General features: G+C 49.9%; 2 protein-coding genes across 3 annotated transcripts in view; one reads left to right on the forward strand and one right to left on the reverse strand.

Moving 5' to 3' along the window:
* PPIB (peptidylprolyl isomerase B) overlaps positions 1-21,442 on the reverse strand; it is a 141,187-nt gene extending 119,745 nt beyond the window's left edge. Inside the window, exons 1-5 of one of the 2 annotated variants that reach the window (XM_083587058.1) lie at positions 20,951-21,242; positions 17,589-17,702; positions 15,826-15,919; positions 15,508-15,692; positions 13,279-13,712 (exon numbers count right to left, since the gene is read on the reverse strand). In XM_083587058.1, coding sequence (XP_083443184.1) covers positions 13,590-13,712; positions 15,508-15,692; positions 15,826-15,919; positions 17,589-17,702; positions 20,951-21,115 — 681 coding nt within the window. In that variant the 5' untranslated portion in view covers positions 21,116-21,242 and the 3' untranslated portion in view covers positions 13,279-13,589. Of the gene's footprint in view, positions 1-13,278; positions 13,713-15,485; positions 15,693-15,825; positions 15,920-17,588; positions 17,703-20,950 lie in introns of those variants that run through there. The other variant, XM_083587059.1, reaches the window with a different exon arrangement.
* SNX22 (sorting nexin 22) lies at positions 1,068-12,791 on the forward strand. Its single transcript, XM_083587098.1, has 6 exons — positions 1,068-1,298; positions 6,657-6,740; positions 8,979-9,083; positions 9,174-9,265; positions 10,733-10,806; positions 11,787-12,791. The coding sequence occupies exons 1-6, from the start codon at positions 1,221-1,223 to the stop codon at positions 11,921-11,923; spliced, it is 570 nt and encodes a 189-aa protein (XP_083443224.1). The 5' UTR covers positions 1,068-1,220; the 3' UTR covers positions 11,924-12,791.
* Positions 21,443-22,466: the final 1,024 nt, after the last annotated feature.

Consider the following 22,466-nt stretch of genomic DNA (forward strand, 5'->3'; position numbering starts at 1 on the left):
ATCATTGTTGACTTTATAACTAGTCTATACCATTGGCTCTTGTAGTAAATATTTAAAAGAGGGGAAGTTAAAACAATCCAACCGCTGAGTAACTTCTTATCTGTGAAATACCTGAGTATTCAACTGGAAGTCTATAATACATCCCCAATCTTGAGAGAAGATAACAAAGATTAAAGCTTGCTCATTTCAAGTGCCAGGAATCTGAATCACACACTGGCAAGCAACTAGGGGCTCATTCATGCTGTTGCTTAGCATGGCTAAGTAAGCTTTCTGTTATTCCATTAATTATTTGTGGTCCATACTATATTCTCTCCAGATTGCGGCTTTCCTGCACATTCCCCTCCCTCTATCCATTATTATTATTATTATTATTATTTATTATTATTTTATTTGTATACTGTGCTATACCTGCAGATCTCAGGGCAGTTGCAACATAAAATCACAATATTAAAAACACAAAATAGACAATAAAAACAAAAACAACCCAATAACCCTCCCCTCCCCAACACATTTTAAAAGAGAATTGGATGTCAACCAGCCAAAGAACTGGTTAAAGAGGAACTTTGCCCCCTATGCCTGGCGCCTAAAAGAGTTTAATGAAGGCGCCAGGCAAATCGCCCTGGGGAGAGAGCATTCCTCAAAGGGAGAGCCATTGCAGAAAAGGCCCATTCTCAAGTTGTCACCCTCCAGATCTCTCCTGGAGGAAGAAATATAATAATCTTTTAATACCCCCCATTTTTTCCTAATATTTCTTGATCATTTAATAAGTTCTCATTTAATCTCCATCTCATTGGGAAATTTTGCCCTGTTCTTAATTCCGCAATAATAGAGTTGTGATCTGATAACGTTCCGGGTAAAAATTCTACCTTCTTTCTCTTAATGTACAAATCTCTAGAAAGCCATACAGAGTCCATTCCGCTCGCAGAATGATCCGCGCTAGCATAAAATGTGAATGGTCGTGGAGGAAGAAAAGGGAGCGGGTAAGAGGGAAGTAGGATAGAAGAAAGTTTGGGAAGGAGGAGGGGAGCTCTCCACTTTACGCGCAGCACTCACGAAGCCTCCGAAGTGGCGGCGCTTGGGAACTCCGCGGCGGCGCGGCTGGAGCGCGCAAAAGGCGGCGGGACCCGACGGGGCGGGTCTCCGCCGAAGAGGGCGGAGCGGTTTCAACAAGCCCTGAATGAGTCCGCGGGGGCGGCTAGTCTCGGCTCCGAGGAGGCGGCATGCAGCTGCAGGTCGCGGTGCCCTCGGTGGGGCTGCAGCTGTCCGAGGGCGACCAGAGCCCGGAGAAGGCGCGCACGGTGAGTGGCGGCGGCGGCGGCAGCCCGTCGGGTTGCTCCCGGAGCGGGGCTCGGGCTCTTTTGCAGCCGCGGGGCCGGGAGGAAGAGCCCGTCCGCCGGTGCCTCTGGAGGGGAGAGCGGCTTCCAAGGCAGCGGGTGCCGTCGGTGCCCGAGGCCAGCCTGCAAGCGCCTTTGGCAGGGAGAAAGGGGGCGCTGAACTTGCTGGTGGGGCTTTGCAGAGGCCGGGCGAGCCAGGGAGGGGGTCCTCTGCGGCGTCCACCAAGGGAAATGAAGGAAGGAGCCCGACACGTGTAGCCTGGGGACCCTTCAGAAGTGAGGAGGCGCGCGAACAGCCTGCTTTTGGCGTCTCCAAGGGACGCGAGACGCGATTGTAGTTCTTCCAACACCGCCGCCTTTTTGAGTCTGGGTGAAAAAGAAGAAAGCTGAAAGAAGAGACGCTTGGAGGAAGGACGGACCTCGAGACTCCCTTTAGCGATTGAATGACTCGAGTCTGTGTCCTGTGTCCCCCAACAAGCGCGCACACCACCGCTCAGAAAGGGGGGGTTATTACAGCCTCTGTGGACCAGAGATGTGGGATATGGCAGGTATAGATAGAAAGAAAAATGTTAGCTGTGAGGTCGGAGAAGAATGAATAATAGACCCTGATAATTGTGCTGAAGCTTAAAAATGTCCCAAACAAGTACAGTGCCCCCATCGCATGGCAGAGTTGGTGAGACCACCAGCCTCCTGGCAGAGCCGTAGCTATGGAGGGGGGGGGCAGCCAGTTTTTTTGGCCCAGGTGAAGCCTCCAGCAGGGCGCTATTGAGGCTCCCAGTCGTGTGTGTGTGTGTGTGTGTGTGTGTGTGTGTGTGTACACAAATGCACACGGGGGAGCATGAAATTGGGTCTTTGACCTGGGTGAAATAAAGCCTGGTTTTGCCTCTGCCTCCTGGCACTGATGAGCTAATGAACAACTGCAGTGCGATTAAACAAAAACCTTATCTCAATTCAAGGCCACAGGTGATAGAACCAAACATCAAAATACTTCCTTCTCTGGGAAGAAAGTGCACACTATAGAAAGCACTTGATTAAATATATCCTCCTTGTTTCATTGTTTAAGCAGAGTTCCCATTGGCATCATCAGGCAGCAGTTATAAGTTATAAGACGGGAATCCTGTCACACACACACACACACACACACACACACACACACACACACCAGAAGTTGTTTGACTACAATTCCCATCATCGCTGATGCGGACCATGCTGGCTGGGCCTGCTGGAGTCAGAGTCTCACAACGTCTGAGGGCCACAGGTTCCATGTTCCTCTAAGAAGGCTTCCAAAAATGGGGTAGCTGGAAACACATTCATTCCGCGACGTTTCTCAGTGTCTCTGTTCTGTTAAAAGATAAGAGCTGGCATGGGAAGCCTGTCGTCCTCTAGATAATTATGGAGTCCATCAATATCTGGAGAACCAGCCGTTTCCTACCCCTGACTTAAATAAATGTTTATGTTGCTTGAAAGTATACCAGTTGAGACAATAATACACAGAATACAGGAATAATGTGTTTTATTAAAATGATGCATATTGTTCCAGTAACCTGCCCCCCCCCCCACTCTGTGTTTGGGGGGAGGGAACAGCCACTCCTCACACTGTTGCCACAATAACACACACACAAACACACACCTACCCTGTAGGAACAGGCAGAATGGCAGTTGTCATGCCTCTGCTCCTTGTAGAACTAGAAGAAACTCAGAGGTTGCTAAGATTTGTAAGGCAAGATCTACTTCACTCACATTCACACACTTTAAAAAATCCTTCTGGCCACAAGGAGCCAGAAGGCACAGAGTAACTGCCGCCAGTACATTTTGGCACCTGAGGCAGACCCCAAAATTGCACCTCACCTCCCCGCCAGGAAAGAAGACCTACATCCAGAACAAGAGGGTGCAGAGGAAGATTGGCATTGGGATCAGCTGCCCCAGTGGATCCCTTTGCCTGAGTCAGTCACCTCATCTTGCCGCATGGGTGGGCCAGCCTTGAGTGCAGTACAGTGGTACCTCAGGTTAAGAACTTAATTTGTTCCGGAAGTCCGTTCTTAACCTGAAACTGTTCTTAACCTGAGGTACCACTTTAGCTAATGGGGCCTTCCACTGCCACCATACCGCTGGCATGCAATTTCTGTTCTCATCCTGAAGCAAAGTTCTTAACCTGAGGTACTATTTCTGGGTTAGTGGAGTCTGTAACCTTGAGCATCTGTAACCCGAGGTACCACTGTACTTAGAGATGACAGATTCTCATGTGGCACCACTGTAGGTCATTCTGGGGTACTGGGGGTGGGAAACTATTTAACCCAAGAGTGGGGTGGGGATCAGTATGGTGTAGTGGTTAGAGCATCGGATTAGGACTTGGGAGATCGGGGTTCACATCCCAACTCGGCCACGGAGCTCACAAGACAACCTTGAGCCAGTCACAGTCTCTCCATCTGAAATACCTCATAGGGTTGTTCAAAAATGAAGAGACAGGAGAACCATATACACCACTTTGAGCTCCTTAGACGAAAGGTGGGGCATATATATAATAATCAGGCCATCCCTCCCACAAAGCAAGCTGAGGCGACTGCCTCTGGTGGCAGGATCCACAGGTGCAGCAGAACCCAGTGGAGATCTTTATTCCCCACCCATTCCAGATGTAGATCCTTCACTCACCCCTTCTTTCCTGGTGGGGAGGTACGCCTCGGGTGCTAAAATGTCTTGGGATGGTCCTGGTAATAATAAATAAATAAATAAACTGTATCGCGTGGCTATAGAATGACTTGGGTTCCTCTAGGCCAGTATGATAGACTCTGACTGGCAGCAGAGTTTTCTCCACCGTCTTGGACAGAGGTGATCCCTTGCCCTAAAATCTGAGATCCTTTTAAACTGGAGGCAGAAGAGGAGCCTGTTGGATCAATTCAACGGCCCATCTAGTCCAGCATCCTGTTCTCACATGAATTGGTCTAATCCTCTTTCAAAACCATCCAAGTTGTTGCCCATCAGTGCCTCCTGTGGCAGTGAGTTCCATGGTTTAACTGTGCATTGCATGAAGAAGTCCTTTCTTCTTCTTTTGCCAATTAATTTTTATTAACTTTCCAAATTGTTAACAAATTAACAACAAATTAATTCAATTTAAAAGTTGACTTTCCACACCACCCTTCCAAGATGCTTCTTTCCCCTCCCTCCTTTGCTGCTATCAATAAAACCCTTTATCTTAATTTTGGATCCTTTTGCATCCATTCTCTGTTTCCATTGACTGTTTATGTTCAATTCCTGCTTAGGCTTTTATTTACTCTTTTGCCAGCTAATCGAATAGAGTTAATCTTTTATCAAGCCATGTAAATCATTCATCATAATTTTAAATCACATGTCCTCCAATACGACTTATTCATCATGGCTTTATTTTATCCATCCTGAATCTTCCAACATTCAGCTTCACTTGAATGCCCGTGAGTTCTAGGGTCTAGAGATGTGAAGGTTTCAACCTGGGATTTTCTGTGTCCCAAAGCATGTGCTCTGGGAAATCTGAGAAGCCCACATAGATCAGATTTCTGTCGTGCATCTAGCAGTGCTAATGTCAAGAAGCCCAAGCCAAATTAAGAGCAGACACTTAAGACAGGATTCTGGTAAATTGGGACATCAGCTGTGGAATGACCAGCCTTGTTTTCATGGAGGGAAGTGAACTTTGAGTGGCCTGTCTCCAGCGCACACTGAGCGAAGCATAAACATCAGGCATGGCATCTCTTGGGCACAGAGTTTCCCGGTTTCCTTATTGGCTGGCAATTCTCTCTGTTTAGTTAAGCTGGGTGTGGTGACCATGGTTCTGTATTCCAGCTGGAAGGAGCTTACTTTGCTTGTGCCTTTATGGGGAAACTATGATTGGAACATAACATGCCTTATGTGGCAGGATATTTTTGGCCCAAGGAACCTAAGAAACCACCTACCAGCCATTGGTCCTTCCAGCTCAGGCAGCAACTCTCTGAGTCGAAGGTCTCTTCCAGCCCTGCAGAGAGATGCTACGTGGAACTGAACATGGGGGAGCTGAACATGTCGGATTCTATCACTCATCCATGACTTTTCACGAATGAATCCGATTTTTTCCTTTTTAAAAAGCAAGCTTCTAGACCTCATGGAAAGCAATGATAGGCTTGAAGGCACGGGATCAGGACCTTGTGCAATTCCAGGAAGCAGAGGAGGAGTGACACAGCGATCCCACTGGCCAGAGGGTTAGACTTCAGTGCCCTGCATCGCTTCTTCCCTCCCCAACCCTATTCCATGGTTGTGGGAAGGAAAGAGAATAAAGGATATGCATGCAAATTGGTTTAAAGTAGATTACAATGTGATTTTTCTAGTTGCCAAGTGCTCCCACTGCTGGCACAGCAGGGCTCTTGTATGTGTGCCTAGATGAGGAAGAGAAAGCAGCGTATACTAAAAATAGCAGTGTGTGTGTATACACACACACACACACACACACACACACACAACCTGCTACTGTCATTACACAAACTTTCTGTGAGTAGACTGCTTTTGACATTCTGGGGGTGCTCCAATTCTATTTTTTATCCTTGTCTTTTCCTCATTTCATTTTAAATTCATATACCATCTTTTTCCATTGCTGACCCCAAGACAGTTTGCAGCCCAAGGTGAGGACTATACCATGTGTTTTCCCCCTCCCCCAAATATTTGGATCTGCTGCGCAGAGGAGGGTCTGTTGCTGCAGCTGCAATTCATGGTGAACAGAAGTGAGTGTTGGGTGTGTGAATAGTTGCTTCAGCCGGGTCAACTGAGGCCTGGGCCCAGGGGCTTTGGTTTGTCCCCCCCCCCCCCAAGGAGCTTGCCCCTTTGGTCTCCTTTTCTCTCTCCTGAACGACTAAGTACACAAAACTTGTGGGGCACCTCTGCTACATCTCGGGGGCATCTGGGCACAAACCCTTCAAGAGGAGATATGTGCTGCATTACAATCTATGCTTTGCTGGAGTTGTCTGAAGTGTATTCACCGCACTTCAACTGCACACATTCCTCAGGTCTGACACGGAGTCTTCTGCTGGGTGTTCTTTTATGCAGAACCGAGTTTATTCAGTATTCCTGCCCGCCCCCCTGCTCCCATTTGGCACTTTTGAGAAGCGCGGCCAAAGGCTGATTTCAAAGAGGCTTTTGTCAAGCGGTGTTTGTTTTGGGGAGAGACTGGACTGCGGTGCATTGTGGGGGAAGAAAGCAAGATGACTGCCCTGCTATTGCAGAGAGTTAAGACAGATCTCATCTGTTCAGCAGCAGCAGCAGAGCTGTTTTGTGGTGTGGGTGGGGCACGTCCAGGTGAAACTGACGAGCTTGTGCCTAACCTTTCAGGTGTTCAAGGTGGAAATCCTGTGGAACGGGAGGAAACATTGCATTGAGAAGCGCTACAGCGAGTTCCATGCCCTCCATAAAAGGGTAAGGTGGGTGCATGAGAGTCGGGGGGGGGGGGCGAGCTTGTGGCCCTGCAGGGTGTCATTGGACTACAAATCCCATCATCCTCGACAACTGTCCATGCCGGCTGGGACTGATGGGTGTTGGAGTCCCACCCACTAAAGAAGAATGGAGAAGTAAGGGGATGGATTGTGCAGAACTGGCAAAGTATGTTACGCTAAAATAAGAAAATAAGGTTTTATGGAAGAATGCAAACCCTTTTCGGATTACAGTGGTACCTCTGGTTATGTACTTAATTCGTTTCAGAGGTCCATTCTTAACCTGAAACTGTTCTTAACCTGAAGCACCACTTTAGCTAATGGGGCCTCCTGCTGCTGCCGCGCCGCCGGAGCACGATTTCTTTTCTTATGCTGAAGCAAAGTTCTTAACCCAAGGTACTATTTCTGGGTTAGCGGAGTCTGTAACCTGAAGCGTCTGTAACCTGAAGCGTATGTAACCCGAGGTACCACTGTACTTAACCTGAGGTACCACTGTACATGTAACTGTGAACCTGAAATACAGCTTAGCTTTTCGGTTTCCTAGAGTGTCACATTAAATTTTGCTGCTTTGGGCATATGTCTCTGCTCAAGGGAAGTGCAGAACCCTCGGTTTCCATGTTGTGTCTGTTTATTTTTGGAGGGGGGATGGAGGAGTTGAAGAAGGGCGGCCCCATATTACTGCCTATGGCCATAGACACTGCACACACCACACATTTAAAGCACACGCACCCTAAAAAGAATCCTGGGAACTGTAGTTTTCCCCCCAGTCCCCAGCACCCTTAAACTACAGCTCCCAGGAGTGGGTATACGGTTAGATACACGGTTTTCCTAGCCATAGTATCTGTGAGCAAGATTAGAGGGGAATGTAGAAAGGGAAGCCCTGTTTGACTGTTGCTTTCAACAGTGTGTGGCAGGAAATTTCCCACTGCTATGTCTCTTTTATAAGTTAATTTAGGCACTGTTCATTGGGTGTGCTAAGCTAATGCAAGGAAAGTCTTGCTCAATCACCATGTCTTCCTTGCAAGTGTTCTGATGAAAATAACATTCAAATAAATCTTTGAATTTGCTTGAGTACCATATTTGTGCCATCTTGAGGATGCTCTGCTGAATTCTCTCCCTCCCTCGCTAGTCAATACCTCAGTCCAAATACTTTTAGGGTGGGTGTGGAGGGAGACTTAAAATATATATATATTTATAAAGTAAAATGAATGCAGTGTGGTTTTTTGCTTACTGAGTATGGGTCAAATAAACATGCCAGATCATATACCCATGGGTTTTGGGCAGTGGCAGCAAACTGGTACCCCTCCAGATGTTGTTGGATTCCAGATGTTGTTGGACTTTCATGCCAGCAACATCTGGAGGGCAGGCACCATGTTTCAAATGCCTGCCCTTGCTTTCGGGGCAATGGATTTTTCCTCCTGGGTAAATTCTATATTCCATATTTTCTGTAAAGCCCACATTGCAGGTCTTGACCCAAGACTTCCAGACTTCCAATTGGGGCTGACCCAGACTGCTTGCTACCTTGATGCAGAGGACAAGATGGTTCTCCCTCTATCCATGCCCTGTTAGGGTGGGGGACTGTTTGGGCCCCAACAGGCCAGATCCTTACCTCCCCAAAACCCACTGCCCAACTTGGACAGGTGTGCGATCCACCCATCTGTCAGAGTTGACCCATGTGGGAAAGGATCCGCTTTGCCAACGCATTTCCTGCAGGAAATGCACTGGCAAAGCACTGCCCGGAAGGACTGAACTCTACTCACCAGCCGATGAACAGAGGGTTTGATCCTATTCTCTGCTTAGGTCTACTTTGCCTGCATGTTCCCAATAGGGAACAAAATGACAAAGCGGTACCCAGCAGGATTGCTATCGCCCAGCGACGTTAGCTGATTGACAGGTGGGCGTGGTTTGGAGAAGTGGTTTTGTGGGTCAAATTTGACCCCTGGTGGGACGAGATTGCCCCACAGGCCATAAGTTCCCTATACCCGATGCACAGAAATGGACCCTGCTGGCAGCTGAGCCTGACTTCAACACTCAGCGGAGAGCTGGCTAGTTCTGGGGTCGTAGGACAGAGCACCTCTCCTCCCAGTGCCTCTCTGACATTCAGCATCCACTGCCAGAAGCAGCGGCTTCCCTCTGCCTAACAGTAGGACCGGCCGTGGGCCTGGTGGATCCTGGAGCTCCTGTGATGTCCATGCAGCTTCTCTCCTCTCCCCAACCCCTACAGATCAAGAAGAGATGCAGAGTCCCAGACTTCCCACCCAGGCGTGTCCCCAACTGGATGACGAAAGTCCTGGAGCAGCGGCGGCAGGGCCTGGAAGCTTACCTCCAGGTAGGATGCGAGGCTGGCAGCTGAGTTGAAAACAGCCTCCCTTCCTCCCCAGCCTGCTCTCACTGATCTTGGTTCTTCTGTCTCCTGCAGGGCATCTTGCTATGCAATACAGAGCTTCCCAAGGAACTTTTGGACTTCCTGAAACTCTGGCAGTTTGAGCAGGAGCACAAGGCAGATCTTGGGTGAGTGTTTGGGTGAGCCGGGCGGGGGAGATTGAGCAGGAGCAACACTTTCCCCCTTTGTGCCACCGTCTGGTGCAGGTGGGGAGAACCTTTGGCCCTCCAGATGTTTCTCCAAACACCTCCGTAATCCAAGCATCATGATGAGAATCTCTTTGAAGTCTGAACCTAAACCCCCAGGGACTGTACACGTTTGCAGGTTTTTTCTTAAGATGCTTCAATCCAGTCCATGTCTATTTATTGTCCAAATCTATTCATTTTTTCAAACACATGTTCCCAGCTATCCCATGCTCTGTGACCCAGTGTCCTGCCGCTTGCACCTTGATGCAGGTCGGCAATCTCGGACAATCCGTGGTCCTACAAGACAGTCCTCCCCCACCCTGGGGAGGTTGCCAGGGCTAATTACCCCCATATCAGCCCTGAATTACCGGCACAGCTGGAGTCTGGCCGTGTGGGAGTCAGCCATTTCCACCGCCAGAAACAGGAAGCTCCCGGCCCTCCAGATGTTTCTCAACTACAATCCCATCCGCTACAGCCAGTGGGTTGTCAGGGCCCAGGGTCATGTTGGTTCCAGCTGCCATCAGCCAGCATGGTCTGGGATGATGGGAGTCCTGCAATATTTGGAGAGCCACAGGTTCCCCATCCCTGCCTTATAAGCTCCCAGAGCCACCCGTTTCCACACACCAGCTTTTGTACGGAAAGGCTGCCTTTGTTACCACTGCTGTTTGTGAACAGCCTGTCCTGCCGCACCCAATGTTCTTCCCTGGGCGACTTTTCCTCGCAGGACACAAGGCAAGTGCTTCACTGCCCCAGTGCTTTGTTTCCACCAGTGGGAGGGAGTCAAAACAGTCCCAACAACAGAAGGGTCCAGTCTTTGTCTACTTACTCCCCAGGGGATAAATGTGCTCATCCAGCCATGGAGGCTGGCATTTATTTTCTCGCTCCAGGGGAATGGGCACTCCCTGCGGCTTGCTTGCTGCTACAAGCGGCAGGGAATGCTCTCAAAAGGGTCTGCTTTGTGCTCTTGCTGGCCAAGTTGCAAGCGCCTGTTCCTTTTGCAGAGACACAGAGCGCACCCTCTTCCGGCACTGCAGCATAGTGGTAGAGCACCTGCTTTGTGTACAGATGGTCTCAGGCTCAATCCCCAGGTAGGGTTGGCCAGGAGAAAGGCTGCTGGGAGGCGTTATTGACTCAGTATAAGACAACTTCCTATGATCCTTTGTTCAGAGCAGCAGCACCTGCCTAATACAGAGTTAGGCCATTGGTCCATTGCCTACATTATTCCAGTGTGGGGTGAGGCTCTCCTGTTTTTGCACTTTTAGCTTTCCTCTCCCTCTTAGGTTCAGGGTGGTGCATGTTGATCCTCCCTTCCACACATGCATTTTATTCTCACAACCACCTTGCGAAGTAGGCTAGGAGCTGAAATGGACAGATTCTAACCCAAACGGTGGGGCTCAATTCTCTTTGCAGCCCCGGTTACCTGCTGTCCCACCGGCCAGTCATAACTTTCCAAAGTGATCCATACATCTTCCCAGCTTCCACAGGTAACGGCTTCCTAGTAAGGTTTTTGGGATGGTGATGGAGGGGAGCAGAGCTCTGGGCTGGTTAAGGTCTGTTATCAAGCAAGGGTCTGGGGTGCATGTCGACACTTTACCCAATACAGAAACAATTTGTCGTGTAGTTTTCGATATGGGTGATAAGAGAGCCGGGGTCCCTCACCTGCCATCCTGGACTGGCAGGATTGGGGGAGCGGATGGAAAACAGTTCTTGTTTTGCTGAAAGGCACCTGTGCAAAACCATTGCAGTGTTAAAGGTAAAGGTAAAGGGACCCCTGACCATTAGGTCCAGTCGTGACCGACTTTGGGTTTGCGGCGCTCATCTCGCTTTATTGGCCGAGGGAGCTGGCATACAGCTTCCGGGTCATGCGGCCAGCATGACTAAGCCGCTTCTGGCAAACCAGAGCAGTGCACAAAAACGCCATTTACCTTCCCGCTGGAGTGGTACCTATTTATCTACTTGCACTTTTGTGCTTTAGAACTGCTAGGTTGGCAGGAGCAGGGACCGAGCAACGGGAGCTCACCCTGTCGCGGGGATTCGAACTGCCGACCTTCTGATTGGCAAGTCCTAGGCTCTGTGGTTTAACCCACAGCGCCACCCGTGTCCCCTTATTGCAGTGTTAGAGATGCCCAAACGCTCAGGTTTGGGGTAGTTAAGCAGCGTCTCCTGCAACTGGAGGAAGCGGTGGATGCTGAAATGATGAAACACGGGATCGCAGAGTCCTAACATGAGCCACATTTGTGCTCTGGAACTGAACCGTGTGCTAGATCTCATGTGAGTGCCAGGTTGAAGATGCCCCTTTGCCCTCTGCCGGGGGCAGCATTGTCCGTCGGCCCATCTCAGGGGGCTTAGCTTCCTAGGCCAGAAAGGGAAGACAGGAAGAGGCCTCGGGGGCTGCTTTCTGCTCCCACCTTTTAAGGGTTGATTGAATGGGTTGCCATCGTTAATTCCCTCCTCTCCCTCTCAGACTTGCTTCCCGACGTGATCCTGAGCGGAGTGCTGCAGGGTTTCTATGCACCCCGGGCGACCTTCTGCCTGCAGTCAAAGCTCTTTGGGGCTCTGCCACCCGCCGACTCGGCGTCCTCTCCTTTGCAACCGGCCTAGGGAACACTCAGAGGATTGAGTGCAGCTCTGTTCGTTTGCGGAAAAGCAACTGCCGGCTTCCTCCTCGCATTGTACATTGGAAAGAAAGAGGTTGGGGACAAGAGTACACCTGGGGGAGCCACTTCTTGAGGCAGGCACTGGGAACGAAATGCAGTAGGTTGCTTTGTTAGGCTGCTGAGCTCCAGTAGAGTGCAGCTAAGACGAGCAGGGCTCCTTGCCACTTCTGGCAGAGCTGTGGCTCTCAGGTGTTTCCAGGTGACAGCTCTTGTCAGCCGATGTGAGTGACAAGCAGCTGCGAGTCAGGGAGGTACGCATACCTTCCTCCAAGCTTCATGGGCTGGAAGCAAGAGCGGCACAACACCAGCTGGGGGCAGGTACTGACTCAGGTCAGGTGCTGACAATGCAAGATGCTCCTAGTGTTTGTGTGCACAGTGACGCCACATTGATAGTCTCCCAGCCTTCTGTCTAGTCCAAAGGGAGGCAGCAACTGCTCCCTCACTGCAGCGGCGAGAAACCACTGCCAACTTGGCATGGATCTGGTCCAGTTGGCACCTTAATGCAGGTGTAGCCAACGTGGTGCCATCCAGCTGCCAACAGCCCCCCAACTCCCATCAGCCCCAACCGGCTGTGGTCTAACAACACCCAGAGTGTATCAGCCTGGGGAAAGCTGCAGTGATGGGACACAGGTAGCAGAGCCCTCCCAGAGGAGTCCGGGTTTTTCTACAGCATGGCGGGAGACCAGCAGCTCCTCTAAGCTATCCCGATAGTTTGGGTCATTCCTGCTGCAGAAGATAACTGCTTTCTCAGTGGGGTAGATGGTCTACTTTAACAAAAATGGCTATGCAATAAAAAACACTTCCACTAGAAATATTGAGTTGGTTTTGAAACTGCTGTAATTTGAGGGATGGGGTGGAGGGGAGAAGAAGACAGTTTCTGACATTGCCAGTGGGCTGGTTTGTGGACAAAGCTTCTTAAACCATGGTTTACTCTTACACTGAATCAGTATGCTAGTGCTTGGGGGTGGTGGAGCTGAGCCAAATCATGGTTTAGTTGCAAGAGAGGCTTTGTTCTTCCTGCTCTGTGTTTGCAATGGCTTGGAATAGGCCCCTTTATAAACATACCAACCTTTCGTGGGATGCTAGGATTGGAGAGCCACTTGCCTTTGTGTTCCGAACAGGGGAGCAAAGAGCTTTCTGAACGAATTTGGCAATGGCTAACAGAGAGAACTTTCCTTGGGGAAGTAGTAAATTTGTGACATTCGCTCCCTAGAACACCCCTCTAAATAAATGCTGGGAATTCATAGTTGGGGTGGGAGGACCTAGCTGTAGCTAATAAAAACAACAACCAGGCAGTGCTACAAAAACACAATGGTCACGTTTATTGGTCCATGTGCTTTCTTACAAAACGGAATGGGACACCCATTGCCCCCACCCCACCCCTCAAAGCCACTTGGATGACCAGTGGCTGATGGAATGAGTTGTTACAAGAATGGAGACCCCCCACCCCCACCCCGAAGTGTGTAGCTGGGGGAAGGGCGGACAGAAAGGGAGCAGCAGTGGCGGCAGTTCACCTGCTGTGGGGCAGTGATGATGCGAGGCCTCCGTGAGTGTGTAGCCCCCTCGCAGCCCTTTGCAAGCCAGAGTCTGACCCTCCAGCGGCCACCTGGTTATTCTTTGGCAATGGCAAATGGCTTCTCCACCTCGATGACGTTGCAGTCGGCAATGGTGACGTCTTTGAGAGGTTTGTCCCGACTATCGGTCTTTGTGTTCTCCACTTTTCTCACTACATCCTAAGAAAGGGAAGCAGGGATAAGAAGGGAGGAATGTTGGAAGTTAGCCAGGAGGCATTTTGCTTCTGGTGTGGGTCCAACTGCAGCCACATGGAGATCTCTGGATGCCAGGTTCCTGACTGACATCTCCACCTGGCTGGTCCCTCCAGCTTTCTTAAGCAGGTAAGCATAAGAGCTTATTCATTGCATTTAAATCCCACCTTTTCTTCCAAGAAGTACACGGTTCACCCCTCCTCTGGTTAATCTCTACAACAACCCTGTGAGGGAGGTTAAGAGGCTGTGACTGTCCCAAGGCCCCCCAGTGAGGATTTGAACCCTGATCTCCCACGTCCTAGTCCGACACTCTAGCCACTACACCACACTGGCCTCCTACAGTTCTTCTGCTATGGGGCAGCTACATAAATTAAGTAGGTAAATAAAAACGGGGAAAGCAAAATGTCACTGAGAGAAGGTTCTGAAATACTTTCCTCGAAGCCTAAATTTATTTTATTCTGGATTGTTTTATTTGGTGTTTTCATATAGAGTTGGAAGGGCCCCGAGGGTCATCTAGTCCAACCCCCTGCAATGCAGGAATCTCAGCGAAAGCATCCATGACAGGTGGCCACCCCACCTCTGCTTAAAAACCTCCAAGGAAGGAGAGTCCGCAACCTCCCGTTTTAATGTGTTGCAAACTGCCTTGAGGTTTTTTCCCCTTTAAAATATAAAGTAGGAGATAAATTAAATGAATAGTCATAATGATAAATCTTATTGTTGTTTTTTAAAGGTGCCTAGACATTCCATTGTGGGGACTGTAAGCTAGGTTTAAGGTGAAATTTGCTTATATATCTGAGTTTCTAACACTTACGATACGTTATACCTGTGGAGGGCACTTGGCAATGCCCATCACATGGGCATTTCTAGCTGCTCCATTTTGCCCTGTAATGCAGCCTGGAGAATGGCAATACAGTCGTACCTTGGAAGTCAAACGGAATCCGTTCCGGAAGTCTGTTCAACTTCCAAATCGCGGCTTCTGATTGGCTGCAGGAAGTTAACCAATCGGAACCCCCGTCAGACATTCAGCTTCCAAAAGAACGTTCGAAAACCTGAACAGTCACTTCCGGGTTTCGATTGTTCGGGAGCCAAAACGTCCCGAGTTCCAGGGTGTTCAACAAATAATGTACAACTGTATGGGATTCCTGTAGAAAGCTCTCTATATATTCGCTCTTAGGCACTAGTTATGCCAATCTTTGACACTATGTGCGCAGGGCTGTTTCCCATACACAGAGGGAGGCAAGACGTTGTCAAACTCCCAGCTTCCATCAGCTCCAGGCAGCATAGCGGATGGTCAGGGGTGATGGAAGTTGTGGTCCCTCTTCACAGGGAGGGCCCTCGGTTCTCCACCCCTGCAGTTCAAATGTCAGAATTGGCATTACCAGATAAAAATTCAAGTCCACCACAGAGATCTAAAAAGCCCAGGAAGCTGCACAGATTTGTGCCCGATGTCAAAAGAGACAAAGAACTCAGCACCAGGCAAAACTATTGTTGAGGGACTCCAAAATTGGGCACCACCCCAGAAAAAGCCCCCCCCCCCCCCGCCCTTCCTACAGCAGCAGGATCTGGAGAAGAGCCTCCTTAAGCCCATGAACTGCCATGACAACAATCTAGGAGGCAGTGAAATTTTAATATGCTCCATTTGCTTGGTCCTGGTCCGCGGTCAAGTTCCCATTATTTGGAACCAACAACTGCATTAGAAATCCAAGTAAGGGCCCAGATGCTACTAGGCACAACACACACACACACACAAAATTCCGCTCACCATCCCTTCCAGGACTTTGCCGAAGACAACATGCTTGCCATCCAGCCATGACGTCTTGACGGTGGTGATGAAGAACTGAGAGCCATTGGTGTCCTTGCCAGCGTTGGCCATGCTCACCCAGCCGGGCCCATAGTGCTTCAACTTGAAGTTCTCGTCGGGGAAACGGTCCCCGTAGATGCTTTTACCTGGCAGTGAGCAAAAGGGAGAGAATAACACCATCTTCCAGTGTCCAGCTTTGTTTTTTGAGGGTTACTCCTGCCCAGAGGAGGATCCTTGTCCAACCCCATCCAGAAGAGACAGAATTGACTCGGCCCTCACCTCCTGTTCCATCTCCCCGGGTGAAGTCTCCTCCCTGGATCATGAAGTCCTTGATCACACGGTGAAACTTGCTGCCTTTGTAGCCAAACCCTTTCTGAAAAGGAAGGGAGTTTGGTAAGAGTGAGGACAGTTTGCAGCACCACTCTGGGAAAGGCTTGGTTTAAAGTCCTTTCCCGAGCAGTCCAGAACCAGACAGTTTCGGAGCATCAGCTGTAACCTCTCCCATCTGTGGGCAGAAGAGGGTCACGACTGGTGGAAAAGGGTCCAAGATACTGGGGAAAGCAGAATACTTTGCTGCTGCAATGCAAGTGAGGCCTCAGCAGTTTCTCCTCCACCATCACCAACCCCCCACTGCCTGCAAACCCTAATGGGAGTCCAAATGCTTAAGGCTTTAGCCTCCAGCGGGTTAGCCCATTACTTGAGCAATAAACTTCTTAATGGGCTCAGCTCTTGCTAATCACTAGCAATCCCTTGTGGTTCCAACTACTAAAAGGGCTCCATCATGGGGATCAGCAGGGTTGGGGTTTTTCCCCCTGGGCGGGGGCAAATTGAAACACTGAAAGGAGAGTGGGCTAGTTGCTCGGGAAGAAAATTAGAACAGTTCCTATTTTGTTCATTTCAAAGGCAACACAAATGCTGGAAACTTCTAAAATATATAAATGAAAGCTGGGAATCTGGGGTGATGGTACATCCAGATAATTTTTTTGAGCAGGGGGAGAACGACTGCCCCAACGTGCCACCCTTCCCTAGTGGAAGCCCAGCGGCCCAATGAAACATCTGGATTCACAACACCTGATCCAGTGCAGAAGCATATGGGAATTCACATAAGTACCGTATTTTTCGCCCTATAAGGCGCACTGGCCCATAGGGCGCACCTCGTTTTTTTGGGGGGGGGGAATAAATAAATAAAAATATTTTCCCCCCCCAGCCGCGGGGCTGGGGAAGCCCAAGCTTCCCCTGACCCCAGCCCCGAGAACAGGCTGCTGTCCGCAAGCCTTGCGAGCCCGCGGGAACTCCCGCTGGGCTCGCAAGTCTTGCGGATATCTGCGCGAAGCACGGGGCGCGCTCTGGAACACGCCCGTGCTTCGGGCTACAGGCTGCTGCCCGCAAGCCTGGAGAGCCCGGCGGGCACTCCCGCCGGGCTCGCAAGGCTTGCGGATAGCTTCCTGAAGCCTGGAGAGCGAGAGGGGTCCCCATAGGACGCACACACATTTCCCCTTCATTTTTGGAGGGAAAAGGTGCGTCCTATAGGGCGAAATATACGGTAACTTGACGGTCATATTTTGAAAGTTAAAAGCAGCAGTGAGAGGGCAGAAGCTTAATCATGGCAGCACCTCATCTTTCTCTGTGCTTAGCTTAGAGAAGAACATTCCCTCTCCAGCAGATCTTCACTCAGTTTCCAAATATTTGTGCAATTCGGCCAGCAGCAGCAGCAGCAAATGGAGCGCACTGGAGGCAAATCCTGACATGCAGCCAGTCAGGATTCCTTCTCCCAAAGGCCAGCAAAAGCAAAAGGCTGTAGCACCCAGACTTTGGCCTTAAGGGTTTTCCAGCCTCTCTCCACACCAAGGCTCTTTAGATGAGCAATATTATTATTTCACTTATTCAAAATGGGGTAAGCCAGCCCTCCTGCGTTTGGGGCCCTTCCTGTTGTGTGGGCCTCTGGATGCGTGCCCCACAGTCACCCCATTTGGCAGCCTTCCTTCCGCACCCTTGTAAGCAGACTGACCTACTGAGGACTCTGACCCAACATTTGAACTCACCTCTCCTGTGGACAAGGCGACAAAATTCTCAACTGTCTTCGGAACTGTCTTTCCAAAGAGGCCGATGACCACTCGCCCCACGTCTTCATCCCCGATCCGCAGATCAAAATACACCTGGTGAGCAAAACAGGCTGCATCATGGAACGGCTGCAGAGTGGAGCCCCCTTCCTGTTCTGACATCAGCCTCAATATGCAAGAGTCCAATGCCTGCGGGGAGTTAGGCTGTCTGCAGCAAGGCTGATACGTAAGGAGCCACCCATGGAACTGTACGGCTAGTTTTATTGGGATCCTCCTCAGGTTATGCTCCATTCAAGTAGGAGGGGGAGAACCACATCCTTGGGAGAAAAAGGTGGGGCATAAATTCAATAAATAGAATATTTGTCCACCTAGACAGGTATTGTCTTTTCTGACCAGGAGTCCTTCACTCTCTCTCTCTCCCCAAGGCATAAGCAAAGGTCTCAACCTTGCAATTTGATTCCACCACCCCCAGGCTGCACCAACACCAGCAGTGCTCTGAACTCTCCCCAAATGCAATGCATTTCAGACAATGCCTAGTGCTTGCTTGAACTGAAAGGTCTGTGTGCACTAGAAACCTCTGGGATATATGTGGCTGAAATATAGCCCACTGTACAAAGTAGAGAGACATATCTATTGCCCCACCCACACCAGAATGTGTCTCCCAAAGGTTTTCGGGCTGCACACTCTTCCTCCTCCCTGCTTCTGAAGTGTGGCAAGTGGGCTCTGCCTGACAGTTCATGTTTGCTGGTCTGGAGTGGGATTCTCACTTTTTGCGTGAGTACGTCCTGGGTTCAAATCCCAGACAAGTCCATGCTCCAGAGATGGGTAGGGGGGAATCTTAAAGGGGAAGGTCATTGGTTCAATTCCTCACACTTGCAGCTTGAAAAGGATCTCCTCCCTGGTACAGAGGAGAGATGCTACCAGCTGCAATAGGAAACATCCTTGATCCCTTCCCTTCCCAGGAGTTTGAGGAAGGGAAGGGGCCAGAATGCACAGACAGAGAATACTTTGTATGTCTGCGGTTCCAGGCTGAGTCTCTGGCATCTCCAGCTGAAAGGTTCTTGAGCAGCAATAGCTAGTGGTGCTGTCAGGACAAGTTTTTGGGTTCGGCCAAAGGAGGGAGGGACCCCAAACACAGGAGGGCTTTTAAAGGAAGCAACATAGTACAAACTGTTTTGGAGCACATATAGACCATTAAGTCCAGAGCCTAAAATTTCCCACTGGCTCCACCTCTCTGGAATGCATTGCCGAGACCCCAAAACCCACCTGCAGTGTTCTAAACTCCCATTGTTCTAGGCGCATTTTGCGACAGGGAATTTCATTAGTTCAAGCAGTTTCTGAGCTCTGGGCGCAGTACTGCGCCTGAGATTTCAGATTAAAACTGCAGAGTGGAAGGAAAGGAGGACCTTTTTCTGCCTCCCCACTTCCAGCTACTCTCCGGAGAAGACTGGAGAAGAGACCCTCTTAAGAATATTAGGAGGGCAGTGGGCAGGGGGAAGGCTAAACCATGTGAAAAATGAATTATTTTAGCAGCAGTTCATTCATTTTCAGCTTTGTATTCTTGTTATAAAAAAGTGCATCTAGACATTCCGTTGTTGCGTCCATAGCCTAGGTTTAAGGTGACATTTAGCTCCTAGCTTTCATATCTCAGTTTCTAACACTGCCCATCTGCTCTCACTGGCCTTTGCTTCAGATCACACATTGCTTTGTAAGGTTTTTATTTTAGTTTTTGGCCGGCCGGCTGTTTTTCTTTCACTTTATGAAGTATCCTTTGGTGTCTGTAATATTACAAGCTATTTTAGGAGGGCTTTTGCTCTGAAAGACGGCCAGGACAATTTTTTTAAGCCAAGAAACTCAAACAACAAAGCTTTCAGTGGCACCATCAGATTCCTTGTGCCGTAAGAATGCATGTTAGTCTCTAATGTTGCCGCAAGACACTCTGCTAATTTTGGAAGTTGTCTGATAAAATGATACAGTAACAGAAAAAAACCAAAGGTCTGGCTCAGCATAAGGCTGCTTTGTAGAATGTGGGATTTCTTATCCTGGCCAAGGGTTAGTCACAAAACCTAACCCTTTCTGCAGACATCTCTTTTCAATATGCATGACAACTGCCCTAATTTACCAGGGGCAGCCCCTAATTTCTGACCCTCCCTAAATCTCTCTCCTTTCCTAGCCCTGTGCCTATGAATACTCTATCACTTTGGGACCCCCCCCCCCAAGTCAAGGCTCCTAATACCTAAGTCTAAGCACACATACCAGGAAGTTCTATTACGCTCAGTTGTACTTCCTATTGAGTAATAACACAGCAGATGCAACAAAAGCACAGCCTGTGTTAAACTTGTTGGCCTTTAAAGGAGCCGTAAGATATTTCTGCAGTGTGAGACAAGACATGGCTGCCCCACTGCGGCCTCCAAGCGATAACCACCATGCTTGGAATCAAGCATGTTAAGAGTGAACTTCTTATTTGCTGATGTTTTGGGAGTTAATTCTATTGTGTACTATTCTAATAGATTGCTGAATATTACTTTACTTGATATAAGCGGCTCCATTTTAAAGTTACGTTTTAGTATGAATTTTTGATCTGGATCTGATCATTATAAGGCGCGTGTTCCTTGCTGCATATTTTTTTTTTGCTGCAAATCGCCTTGCTTATAGCAACATAGAAAGGCGGCATAGAAATTAAAAGCCAAATGAAATGAAGCCGTGCATCCTCGGAAGGGTCTTTCCATCGCGCATGACTTTATGCGCCCGCCTGGCCAGCTAAGACCCCACCTCCCAATGCTTCTTTCCACCCCTCCTTGCACACCACATCCCGATATAAAACAAGACTATGGTCTATTGAAGCCTTTGCCATACAGTGGTACCTCAGGTTACATACGCTGCAGGTTACAGACTGCTAACCCAGAAATAGTACCTCGGGTTAAGAACTTTGCTTCAGGATGAGAACAGAAAGCAGGAGGCCCCATTAGCTAAAGTGGTGCTTCAGTTTAAGAATAGTTTCAGGTTAAGTCCGGACCTCCGGAACGCATTAAGTACTTAACCTGAGGTACCACTATATAGTCTTTCAAGGAGCACACGCAGGGGACGAGGTTCAGCTCTGAACGGGAAGAAAAATCGCCTCCCCGCTGCCTGGGTGCACTGGCCATAAATCGCCTTTTAGGCTTTTTCAGCAATTATCATGTTAAGATAAATCCAATAAATTATTATTATTATTGCACAGAATCGGGCTAGAGGGCTTCTGCTGCTGCGGAATAGAGGGGTGCAAGCGCAACAGGGGGGACGCCCAGCCTGCAGAGAAGTGCAAGGGGGAAGGGGCTGCAAAGAAGCCCCCCTCCCCCGCTCACCTTGGCCGTGACCTTGGGCCCCTTCTTGCGCTCCTCCGCGTGAGCAGCCGGGAAGAGCAGCAGCAGCAGAGAGCCGCCCAGGCCCAGCAAGGCCGCGGCCGCCAGCAGCTTCATCTTCCTCCGCTCGCAGCCCCAGCAGCGCCAACCCGGCCACAGAGCCCGCATCCGCCCCCTTCCCCTCTCGCCCGCGCTCGTCCTCCCCTCCCGCCTCCCCCGCGCGCAATGGTACAGCCCCGAGCCGGGCGGAGCGGAGTCCTGGGCGAGAGGGATTGGCCGCTTCCATCTCAGGAGAGGGGGAGGGAGGCCGTTCCCCACCCCCACCCCGGGGGGCGTCGGCGGCTCCTGCGACAAAGGAATGCCACGTTTCCAGCCTCCGATTGGGCGGCGAGCTCGGCCAATGGGAAGCGGGCACGAGAGGCGCCGCCTGAGGCGGCTGCGCGCCGGTTGGGCCAAGTGGCAGACAAAGGAGAGGAAGGACGCGCGGGGCGGGGACTACATTACCCAGCGAGCAGTGCGCGGCCGCCGGCGTCGTGCTCTTCGCTGAAGTTGCCGCCCTTCGCCTGTAGGGGGCAGTGCAACTATCTGGATAGGATGAAGGAGGATGCTCTGTTTGTAGCCCTTTGGAAAAATGGTTGCGTGTTAAAGGATCAGACGTGTATAATTCCCATCCATAGCCAGATTTCCAGGGATCTGGCCCTGTTATGCTGCAGTCTAGTACACACTTTGTAGTTGTTGTTTAGTCGTGACCCCATGGACCAGAGCACACCAGGCACTCCTGTCCTCCACTGCCTCCTGCAGTTTGGTCAGACTCATGTTTGTAGCTTTGAGAACACTGTCCAACCATCTCGTCCTCTGTCGTCCCCTTCTCCTTGTGCCCTCCATCTTTCCCAACATCAGGGTCTTTTCCAGGGAGTCTTCTCTTCTCATGAGGTGGCCAAATTATTGGAGCCTCAGCTTCAGGATTTGTCCTTCCAGTGAGCACTCAGGGCTGATTTCCTTAAGAATGGAGATGTTTGATCTTCTTGCAGTCCATGGGACTCTCAAGAGTCTCCTCCAGCACCATAATTCAAAAGCATCAATTCTTCGGCGATCAGCCTTCTTTATGGTCCAGCTCTCACTTCCATACATCACTACTGGCAAAAAAACATAGCTTTAACTATACGGACCTTTGTTGTACACACTTACCTGCTGCTTAGTGTGGCGTACTGCTACACACACAACGTATTTGCTCAATTCGGTGCAAACAGAGAAGCACGGGGCTATTAAGATGCAAACTGGGTTTATGACTTACTTTGGCTTAAGACACTTGGCACATTGAGAAAGCAAAGGTATTAAAAAGCAAAGCAAAACATCTCAAAGATCCAGCTTATAAAAGGGTAAAGGGACCCCTGACCATTAGGTCCAGTCGTGGCCGACTCTGGGGTTGCGGCGCTCATCTCGCTTTATTGGACGAGGGAGCCGGCGTACAGCTTCCGGGTCATGTGGCCAGCATGACTAAGCCGCTTCTGGCGAACCA

The sequence above is a fragment of the Podarcis filfolensis genome, assembly GCF_964270895.1.
Source record: "Podarcis filfolensis genome assembly, chromosome: 14".
Taxonomy (NCBI): Eukaryota; Metazoa; Chordata; class Lepidosauria; order Squamata; family Lacertidae; genus Podarcis; species Podarcis filfolensis.